This window comes from Chiloscyllium plagiosum, unplaced genomic scaffold (assembly GCF_037043375.1).
Source record: "Chiloscyllium plagiosum isolate Xiang-an unplaced genomic scaffold, Cpla_swu_hap1 HiC_scaffold_25, whole genome shotgun sequence".
Classification (NCBI taxonomy): domain Eukaryota; kingdom Metazoa; phylum Chordata; class Chondrichthyes; order Orectolobiformes; family Hemiscylliidae; genus Chiloscyllium; species Chiloscyllium plagiosum.
In genome coordinates, this window is record NW_028270163.1 from 36,874,281 (window position 1) to 36,885,646 (window position 11,366).

Below are 11,366 nucleotides of genomic sequence, written 5' to 3' on the forward strand. Positions count from 1 at the left end.
TTAAGTCACTAATCCCAGTACTGAATTGTCATGTGACCATTGTAACCCTAAACTTGAAAATCATTAAATTAAATTCTTTAATTGACAAATCTCTATTTACACTATAATCTGCAGTTTATTACAAAATGTAATTTAAAACAGAATTAATATTTTATAAAGTCCCAGGAGGCCCTGGGCACAGATATGTTTATAAATTAACTTTGCTAAGGCATATGTTTGTTCCCTAATGTGGATAGTATTGATAGAAAAAAAAAAGAAGTTAAACTGTAACAGTGAAAGATGCAAGAGTTGGTAGCTGGTTTACAGATGATGAGATTTGATTTTGAAATTGTTCTGGAGCAACAAAGAGGAATTATGGATTTGCCATTTTCTGGCATGGATAGTAAGGAGTTCCTTGTCATCTGAAGATAAAACTTGGGGGGGAAAAAACTCATTCTTGTGCATAATTGCCTTAATTATTTAGAAAGTATTCCATTGTTTTCACTGTAATAGAAATGTAATTGTATTTGAAACAAATTTCATTGTTCAACTTTTATATTCTTGTTTTTTCTTGTTGTTTGTTTGCTTTTCCTTTAATCCCTCCATGAGAATGGCAAGGTAAGGCCAGCATTGTCTGTGAAGGTAATGGTGAGTTGCCTTCTTGAACTACTGTAGTCTATGTGGTGGAACCAAATCTGTAGCACTATCAGGAGGTAGTTCTGGACTGTTGATGCAGGACAATGAAAAGCTATTTTGGAAATTGAATTGGGTCAGATGCTAATGGAAACTTGCAGGTGGTGGTGCTCCCAAGTCACCTACTGCCTTTGTCCTTTTAGCAGTAGTTGGTGCTGTGGAAGGAGTCATGGTAAGATGGTGCATGTGGATGGTGTACACTATAGCCCAGTGCACTGCAATGGACATGTGCAGCTGATTTATGGGTTTCTTTGTATTGGATGATGTTGATCTTCTTGAATATTGTTGGAGCTGAACTCATCTGGGCAAGTGAGATACTGTGTGTTTTTCTTTACAGGCTGCTTTGTGCCTGAAAGAGATCAATCTTTAGGAAAGGTTTAAAGGTAATATTTTCCAATATCTGAAATTGTTGAAGGAAGATTATGCCTTGACCTATGATAAATTATCCTGTTGTTCACTTGTTCAAATTTCACCCAATACTTTGAAACTGAGTTTCAAATACTTAAAGTTGACAACAATCTCAAAATGATGCCATGAAAGTTGTTCATGAATTTTTTTAAAGAGAGGGTTTTGGATTCTTTTGGAGAAAGAGGACTAGATTGAAAGATGGGCAGCATGGTAGCACAGTGGTTAGCACTGCAGCCTCACAGTGCCAGAGACCTGGGTTCAGTTCCCGCCTCAGGCGACTGACTGACTGACTGTGTGGAGTTTGCACATTCTCCCCGTGTCTGCGTGGGTTTCCTCCAGGAGCTCCGGTTTCCTCCCACAGTCCAAAAAATGTGCAAGTTAGGTAAATTGGCTAAGCTAAATTGCCCGTAATGTTAGGTGAGTGGGTTGCACTTCGGCAGATCAGTGTGGACTTGTTGGGCCGAAAGGCCTGTTTCCACACTGTAACTAATCTAATCAATTTCAGCAGATGTGACTTGAGTTTTTTAAATTAATTAGGACTTAAGTTCTAATTAATAAGTAAATAGGATCTGATGCTTCTTAATGACTGCATCATACAACAAAATGGCAGTTCATGATTTTGGTTCCAAACTATTCAGCAATATTAGTATTAATCTCAATTAGAGAATTCTAATGCCTTCCTTGGAAATGGAGATTGGACTTTAGGCTCTTATTAGAGACTGGGTAGGCTCCAGGATGATTGACCTAGAATTGGCTGACTGTAAACAACCTAAACCTTTACATTATCTCAGATCTGGAGTGCACTGTGGTACTTTGGATGATTCACCAGCCGGTCTGGTTTCGTGATGGGGAGGGATTTTATTTTATTTTTTCATCTGACTCTTGCAAGCTAATTCCCTAAAGAGAAAATGACCAAACCTTGCAGGTTGGGCAGCAGGAAGTTTTAAAAATAAATTGTGGATAGTTCTCCTCCCTTTGACACCAGCAACATTCCAACCTATATTTAAGATATTACTTTATCATTTTACTCTTGGATCTTTGATTATAGATGTGCATTTAATAATAAAAAGGTAAATGGTGCACTCCATATTAAAAAATGAAAATTCAAGTTATATGAATGCAATTGTTACTAGTATGAATTTTGGCAAATTATTTAAGCACTTGCTTATGAAGTGCATCTTGATGGAGGTATGGCTAAAATACTAGATGCTTAGGTTTGTATCAGCACAGTAAAAGTTCAACATCTTCAGTGTGCACTAAGACATTGTTATAAGCCTGTAAGGTAGTTGATGTCCTTGTAATACAAAAATGGAACAGCTAGACGAATGGTATAAAATGTTAGCTCTTAATAGGTGTGAGCGGGGGAAAAAAGTTAGTATTGTGTATTAACAACAAAGATGTGAGAAATCCATTTAAGCAAGCTCATGGATAGTGAAATATATGCCAGTAATAGTAGTCTTGAGTTCCCTATAAATATTGTGATCTTTCTTTGCAGGATCTAGTTCAGCTGTTTGTGAGCTTTTCATTAAAGGTAAATGCTTAAAAGGTAAGATACTAATGAAACAAAAACATCATTCAAGTATTGAGATGCGATCCCTTGTTGATAAATAGAACTGCCATTAGTTATGGAATTGGGCTGAATCAATTTTGAATCTTGAATGAAAACTTAAGCAAGTGTAGTTTGGAATGATCTGTGACCATGTCATTAATATGTGGCAAGGGAAATGTTGATCTGCACACTAAGTCTGTTTTATAATGTGACTGATGCAAAGTGGAATTGTTATTTATTTTAAAGCGGTTCCATTGATCACCAACCATTTTGGTCACTGCATTTTCAGAATTGCTCTTTTAATTGGTGATCACCATAGTGGCTCAGTGGTTAGCACTGCTGCTTCACAGTTCCAGGGACCTGAATTTGATTCCATCCTCTGCCAACTGTCTGTGTGGAATTTACACATTCTGCTTGTTTGCCTGAGTTTCCTCTGGTGCTCCAGTTTCCTCCCATAGCCCAAAAATGTGCAAGTGGATTGGCCATGTTTAATTGCCAAGTGTCTGGGATGTGCAGGCTAGGTGGATTAGCCAGTGAAAATGTGGGATTATAAGGATAGGGTAGGTGCATCTGTCTGGGTCAGATGCTCTTTGGAAGGTTAATGTGGGCCCAATGGACCTTCCATACTGTAGGTGTTCTGATTTAGTAAAACAAAATACATAACTCTTCTTCACAAATTTCCAGAAAAAAAATGTATTGGACTAGGAGGGAGTTCTGGACCACTTCCATCTAGAAGGACCAGGGCAGCTGATACAATGGAGGAAAAAGAACATTTAGTTAAGGTTGTGTCCACAATGATTAAGTATCTCTTTAATAAAATTATTACAGCTTTAGCCTTTTTTTCCAGAAATATATTGTTGAAAAGTAAATTGTAGACTTTTACTTAATCCCCAGTAACAACCCTTGGGGGATAGTTAATCAAGTATATTCAAGGATTTAACCAGCTTTACCCCATTTACTCCTTTAAAAACTTGGCCTGTAAAATTTTCCCACTTCCCCAACTGAGCTGGATGTAAGTACTTGACTGTGTATAATCTGATATCTTGTCAAAGAGACTTTGTTTGTTTCAAATCAAAGTCTCCCCTGTGCCCACCTTTCATCACTGAATAAACAATTTTTATTCAATGTCCAGTTGAACTCTAAAACTGAGGGCAGTTACTATAGAAATGAATCTCCATATGCAATCATATCCTGGGAGTGATCACAAAATAGGGTTGCCTTAATTTCTTCATAACTGGGATTCAACAAAAATTGAATTTTAGAAAATTATGGAAATGTTTAAAACAAACCTTGAAAATGATCGTTTTTATTGTGTAAATTGACAGTTCATTACTATATCAAATATTCAGGCAATATTTGATATTATTTACTAAATAGATAATTGCTAATTAGTTTTCACATTACAATGTCTATGTTCAAACTTGCTGTGTTGCTGTAATGGTAAATGTCAACTTGGTTTTCTTACTAGCATTGCAGGGTCATTAGAGACGCTTTCTGTATCATCATCTCATAATAGGCATCACCAAACTGAATCTCTCTCCCTTTTTTTAATAACACTTTTTTTGTATTCCAGTGAATCTCCACTTGTAACTATAACGGTCTTTGTTAATTGTAGAACAAATGTGCCCATTTCGACACACGTGTGGTGACAAGAATGTCGTATGCAAACACTGGCTCCGAAGCCTGTGTAAAAAAGGAGACCAGTGTGAGTTTTTGCATGAGTATGATGAGACCAAGATGCCACGATGCTACTTCTATTCAAAATATGGTAAGCCAATAAAACAAGAGCAGATGTAGACCATTCAGCCCTTCAACTCTACCACTCAATGAGATCACAGTATATTTATTTCTATACATAACTTTGACATGAAAAAAATGATGCCTGACATGTGATGCCAAGGGCTGAAGTCTCAAATAGAGTCATTCATCAAATATGGAGAGATCTGAAAGAACTCCTGAATTGAGGTGGTCTGTAGAAAGCATAGAAGCTTACAGAAATAATTGCAACTAATGTTGAGCCCTACAAATGAAGACCAGAATATTTCCTGTTTTAGCTAGAGTTTGTGCCCATTAACTAGATCATTTTAAAATCAGTACACTGGAAAACTGTCATTGACAAAATAAGTCTGAATGTACGTCATTGATTCTTATACTGACTGGGAAATCCATAAAATGGAAAAGTTAGTTGGTTAGTGTTTCTGGAAAATCCTGGTTTACATTTTTGGTACAATTTCTAACTGACAACATTGCAAGAGCAAATCACTGGTCTGATATTTTTGAATAACTGGCCTGAATTTTACCAAAGGATGTTAATACATGCAAGTAGGCCTTTGCATTCATTTGCAAGATTCTCATGTCTCCATTCAAACCCTTGGTGCAAAGTCAGACTTTTTGTCTCGAAATGGATAAGCAAAAATTTCCAATCTGTCATGTTTTACCAACTAATTCACCATTGTTCACATCTTTCAAGGGCTTGGATGATACTGTTTGGGTTTTCAAATACTTCAGTGGGCAAATGCCATTTGGTGTGGAATTAAATTGCAAAGACTGCAAACATTTAAAGTTCCATCATGGTCTGCCCCTCTAAGGTGGCACTATGGAGGAAGGGAGGCATCAGTTAAGGTTTTATCCACAATCATAAAGATTGAGCTTAACTAGGATTGGGGATGGGTGCACAGATTCGACTGCTGGGAGTTCTGAAGAGGCTGGACTCTAAGCACTAACTCTGTTTCTCTCTCTCTCCACATGCCTCCAGACTTGCTGATTGTTTTCCCCAGAATTTTGTTTCTGTTGCTTGGAGCAACTATTGGAAAATGACCTTTGTTGCTCTTTTATTTTTCAAATAAATGCATGGTCAGAAATTATGGGCAGATGTTGATAGATTTTTTGATTGGTGCTTGTCCTGTATTCCTGATGAAGGGCTCTTGCCCGAAACGTCGATTTTCCTGCTCCTCGGATGCTGCCTGAACTGCTGTGCTTTTCCTGCACCACTAATCCAGAATCTGGTTTCCAGCATCTGTAGTCATTGTTTTTACCTGCTTGTAGGGGAAAAACATTTGATGTAGGATGATAGTGAAAATCTAGGCCATGCTTTTAAATTTTGCACACGCTGCAAGGATCTTGACCAAGGTGCTAGAAAAAAATTTGTAACTTGTGGTTCTTTTCCCCAGCATGAGATGCTGCCTTCAGACATAGGGCAAGGAAATAAATATGGAAGAAATTGCATTTATAAACCTGTCTTACAGTACTTGTACTGTTGCTCCCTTAAAATGATAAGGGATTGAGAATGAGGAATCCATAGCAATTCTGAATAGGCCAAAAGAATCATTGGGGGAGGAGATTCAAATAAATTTTGTTACAACCTCTTCCATTTTCAAAGCAGCAGGGCTTGTTCAATCTGTCCATAGCTGGGAATCCATGTATCTTCTTTTTCTTGACACCTTCCCAGAGTCCTACTAAGATTTAAATCTTTATGGTGTATTTCAGTCAAAATCTGCTCCATCCCTTTAAATGCAAATAATAAGATTGGGGCACAGGCCATACTGAGTCACATGACTTGCTATTTTGGATGCAGGTGAATGCAATAAGCAAGAGTGTCCTTTCCTACACATCAATTCGCGGATGCAAATTCCAGACTGTCCCTGGTATGACCGAGGATTCTGTAAATATGGTAAGTAACTGCAGACTTAAATTTTTCATTTTGCTCAATACTGGCCTGGTTACTAATTCTCTACTGCTACAGATGTGAATTCATCTTCGAGCATAAACATTCTGATTATAACAAACTATATTGCTGTTCTCTCACTGCTGTTGTTGAAATCCTAGAATTTTCTCCCTAACAGCACTGAGGAGGTACATCACAAGGACTGCAGCGATTCAAGAAGTCAGCTCACTACTACCCCCTTGAGGACAATTAGAGGTGGACAATAAATGTCAGCAATGTCCACGACTCATGACAACTTATTTTTAAATGTATTCTAAATCCTTCATGGTCCAAATTCTGACCAGCACCCTTTTTAATTCTGTAGAAAATATTTTTTACACTCAAGCAGGATTATTCCATATTATATTAATGAGTTTTTTAACTGCCGCTGTTTGTTTCTATGGAAGTATCTTAAAAATAAACTGTTTTAACTCATGCTGGTCATCTGCAGAGCAATTAGCACTATAATATTGTGTTTAATCCTGCTGCAGTTTATCAACAGAAATAGTTTGCTACTCACCTGCAGTGTTTTTTTATTCACTGATGGACTGTGTACATTACTGGCTGGTCAGCACTTATTGCTCGTCCCCAGCTGCCCTTCAGAAGATGAACTGCAGTCCATGTGCTGTAGGTTGACTCACATTACTCCTTGGGGAGGGGATTCTGGGATTTTGATCCAACAGCAGTGAATTAAGAACTACCTATTTCCAAGTCCAGATGGTGAGTGCCTCAGTGGAAACTTGCAGATGGTGGTGTTCCCATGTATCAGCTGCCTGGTCCTTCTCGATGGAAGTGGTCTGTGGTCTGGAGGTTGAAGAATTTCTGCACTGCATCTTGTAGATACTACACACTGCTGCTACTGAGCATTGGTAGTGGAGGGAGTGGATGCTTGTGTATGTGGTGCCTATGAAAATACTTGTTTTAAAGCTTTTTGAGTGTTGTTGGAGCTGCACTGATCCAGGCAGGTGAGAGGTTTCCATCACATTCCTGATTTGTGCCATATAGAAGGTAGACAGGATTTAGTGAGTTACATAGAACATGGAAAAGTAAAGCACAGAACAGGCCCTTTGGCCCACTATGTTGTGCCGAGACTTAATCCTAATGTAAAATATTATAACTTAACCTACGCACCCCTCACTGCTATCCATGTGCACGTCCAGCAGTCGCTTAAATGTCCCCAAAGACTTCACTTCCACCACCTCAACTGGCAATGCATTCACAACTGTGTAAAGAACCTATCTTCAAACTATGACTTCTCGTACCAGTCAATCCTGCCCTGGGGAAAAGTCTCTGGCTATTGACTCAATCTATTCTTCACTATTTTGTACACGTCGATCAGGTCTCCTCTCTTCCTCCTTCTCTCTAGAGAAAAGTCTGAGCTTATTCAACCTTTCTTCATACAGCAAGCCCTGCAGTCCAGGCAGCATTCTGGTAAACCTTCTTTGCACCCTCTCCAAAGCCTCTGTATCTTTCCTATTACTCACCATAGTATTCCTGCTGCTGAACTGCTTTTGCAGCCATTGTCATGTGGTGAGTTTCTGGTCAGTTATAACCCCAAGGATGCTGATAATGGAGGGTTCAGTGATGGTAATACCATTGAATGTCAAGGGGCAGTGGTTCAATTGTCTCTTATTGGAGATGGTCATTGCCTGGCACTTTTGTGGTGTGAGTATTACTTGCCACTTGTCAGCCCAAGCCTGGACATTGTCCAGATCCTAATATATTGATCATGGACTGCTTCAGTATCTGAAGTTGCGAATGGTGCTGAACATTGTGCAATCATTGTTGAACATCCCCACATCTGACTTGACCTTGTGATGGAGGGAAGGTCATTGGGGCAACTGAAGATGGTTGGGCCTTGGGCACTACCCTGAGGAACCCCTGCAGAGATGATCTATAGCTGAGGTGCCCTGCAATTTTCATTCTTTTTCAGTTAATTCCGTTTTTTTTTCTTTTGAAAGACCCACTTGAATCTGTCTCTTCCATGCTCTCTCATTTCCAGACTATAATCACTCACTGCATTAAAATGGTTTGTTCTCCTTTTTGTTTGTTCACCCCAATCAGATCAAGTCAGTGTCCTGTAGTTCATGAACTTTCCACCAAAGGAATAAATAGCTTCAATTTCTACAGACTGAATCATTGGAAATTTCATAGTTTGTAAACAAGCATAAAATGTCTTGCTCGCATGGTTACCATGTTTTCTCAATCAGAAACAGCATGTGCATAACGCAAAGTAGAGTGGGCAACATTTCTGATGAATGCTGAAAACTCTAGCATTAGTTTCCCAAAATGCAAATAACATCAAAGAAAATAGTTCTGATCTGATTAATGATGAAATTGGGAGAATTGGAAACCTTGAGACAAAATCTAAAGAAACTGTTTTCAGTTTTCATTAAACTGTTTGCTCAGATTTGATTGAAGCTTGAGGTGAAGGTAGGAATGTGTTCTAAACTACTCTTATCTTTAATAAATTACGTGTATTCAACCCTTTTATCCTCTTTAGTATATCTGATTCTGTTGTCTTCTCTATTTGTATTATGATTATTATAATTTTGCATATGTTTCTCAAACCCATCTTGAATCTCTTTGTCTTCATACATTTCAAATATAAAAATAGAAATTACTTCTGCAGCAGGTCCATCATTTCAAGAGCAATAATGTAAGTTGATGCTTAAGATCCTCCATAAAGGGTTCAGTCGAAACAGCAAACTAATGTTTTTTTTGACACAGATGTAAACTTCCAGAGTTTGTGGTATCTTATTTGATCTCAATCATTACAGGTAGTCTTTCCAGTTTACAATCCATTGGGAATGCTGACCCCCTCCAAGAAAATCATTATCAGCTTTGCATTTTGAAGTAACTTTTATTTTCCCTTTAAACCAAAACCATTAAGTTTCATTTGCTGAATGAATAGTTCTTTTGCTATGTTTATTACTGGCAAATTGTATATTGGGAACTAAGAAGTGTGCCAATTGCAAGCAGAGGGCTAAACTCACAATAGACATGGCATCTAGACTGACCTTGTGTGACTTTTGTAAATTGCTTGGCTTTAGTACTTCAGATTATTGAACAGCCTTGAATGTTAATGTAGTTGAATGTTAGTGTAGGGATGGACCATCTACACTTTTTTTTTTAAAAAAAAAGCAACAACTGGGAACTAATGACAATGCATTGATATTTTTAAAAGATGTGTATGTATGAATTTTAATTTTGCAAAAGTAGTGTGAATTGACAATATAGTTTACAAAATTCACTCCACTGATCTATTTCTGTGGCAGGCCCACTGTGCAAAAACAAACACACCAGGAAGATAATCTGTGAGAATTATCTGGCTGGTTACTGCCCTGAAGGAACAGCATGTAAATTTTCACAGTAAGTTTTCTCCAAATTATATTAGGTAGTGCTGTCCTTGGCTAGTTGTTACAATTGATATCTGGACAAAACTTTTTAATTAGTTAAATTAAAATTAAATCTGTTGAAATATCAAATAACATTCTCAAATGTTTATTTGTCAAACTTTTTTGAGTCTTTTAATCAGTTGAGTCAGTACTGTACTTGCATCTGACCAAGGAAGTTGTGGGTTCAAACCTCCCTTCAGCACTTGTCAGTGTAACGTCAGAGCTACTGAGGGAGTGCAGCATCATTAGATATGCTCTAATTCATGAGGTGTTTACCGGACAAACTCTAGATCTTGTTTTGTGTACAAGACTCCATGGCACTTTAAGGCTGAGGAGCTCTCCTTCAACTGACATCAATTGCTCATTTCTATCCTTTGTGGTTTGTGATATCTTGCTGGGTACAACTTGGTAGCTGTGTTGGTAACCCAGCAAGATGACTGCATGGCACTAGATGGTTAACCAGGAGTGAACTACAATTGAGGTGCTCTGATATGCCAAGGGATATATAATTACAGGTTATATCAGACCAATAGAATACAGTCATAGTCATAGATGTACAGCACAGAAACAGACCCTTTGGTCCAACTCATCCATGCTGACCAAATATCCCAACCCATTCTAGTCCCGCCTGCCAGCACCCAGCCCACATCCCTCCAAACCCTTCCTATTCATACACCCATCCAGATGCCTTTAAATGTTGCAACTATATATGCTCCATTACTTTTTCTCTGGCAGCTCATTCCATACACACTCCACCCTCTGCATGAGAAAGTTGCCCTTAGGTCCCTTTTATATATTTTCCCCCTCCCCCTCCTAAAACTATTCCCTGTAATTCTGGACCTGCATGTTATCAAGCTTCCTGAGTGATGTTGTAATTGCATTCACCCAGATATGTAGAGGCTATTCCATCACACTCATAATTTATGCCTTTTAGATAGTGGATAGGAGTCACTTGACAGGATTCCCAGCCTCTGACCTGCTCTTGTAGCCATGATGTTTGATTGTCCAGAAGCTGAACCAATGGTAACCCCACAAGAAGAGATTGGGGAAATCATTGCTCAAAATGCCTTTGAATGCTAAAAGGTAATTACAGGATGCTGTCTTGTTGGAGATGGGCGTTATCAGCCCAAGTCTCAATTTTGACCCATGTTTTGTTGCATTTGGACACCCAATGCTTCAGTACCTGAAGAGTTGTGAATGTTGCGGAATAGTGTGCAGTTATCAAACAGCCCCATTTCTCACCTAATGGTGGTGCGGAAGCATTAATGAAACCGCTAAAGATGGTTGGGCCCAGCATACTAGCCTGAGGATCTCCTACAATGATGTCCTAGAGCGGAGATGATTGGCCTCCAACAACCACAACTATTTTTCTTATTCTAGGAATGACACCAACCAGCAGATGGTTTTCTACTTGATTCCCATTTGACTTCAGTTTTGCTAGGGCTCCTTGTTACCCCACACTTCTGAATGTTGCCTTGATGTCAAGTGCAGTCACTTCCCTACCCCCTGTCAAAAGAAAGAAATATGCAATAAGGGGAATTAAAAAAGACTTGTATCAATGCAGGAAGAACTTTTTTTTTTCTAGAGCCAAATAGTTAATAACTAATTACTTATCCCATGTTTTTCAGTCCAGGTA

The 11,366-nt window shown here is 38.5% G+C and overlaps 1 protein-coding gene across 1 annotated transcript; it reads left to right on the forward strand.

Moving 5' to 3' along the window:
• The first annotated feature begins 279 nt into the window (after positions 1-279).
• LOC122562155 (cleavage and polyadenylation specificity factor subunit 4-like) lies at positions 280-11,156 on the forward strand. The gene is made up of 6 exons (XM_088000359.1): positions 280-382; positions 2,576-2,626; positions 4,245-4,397; positions 6,204-6,299; positions 9,611-9,704; positions 11,111-11,156. Exons 1-6 carry the CDS (start codon positions 280-282, stop codon positions 11,154-11,156), a joined length of 543 nt encoding a protein of 180 aa, XP_087856485.1.
• Positions 11,157-11,366: the final 210 nt, after the last annotated feature.

Coding starts and splice junctions, on each gene's coding strand:
- LOC122562155 (XM_088000359.1), top strand. CDS start 280: ATGCAAGAGTTGGTAGCTGGTTTACAGATGATGAGATTTGATTTTGAA. Junction 383..2,575: donor GCCATTTTCTGGCATGGATA/GTAAGGAGTTCC, acceptor CTTTCTTTGCAG/GATCTAGTTCAGCTGTTTGT. Junction 2,627..4,244: donor TAAAGGTAAATGCTTAAAAG/GTAAGATACTAA, acceptor TGTTAATTGTAG/AACAAATGTGCCCATTTCGA.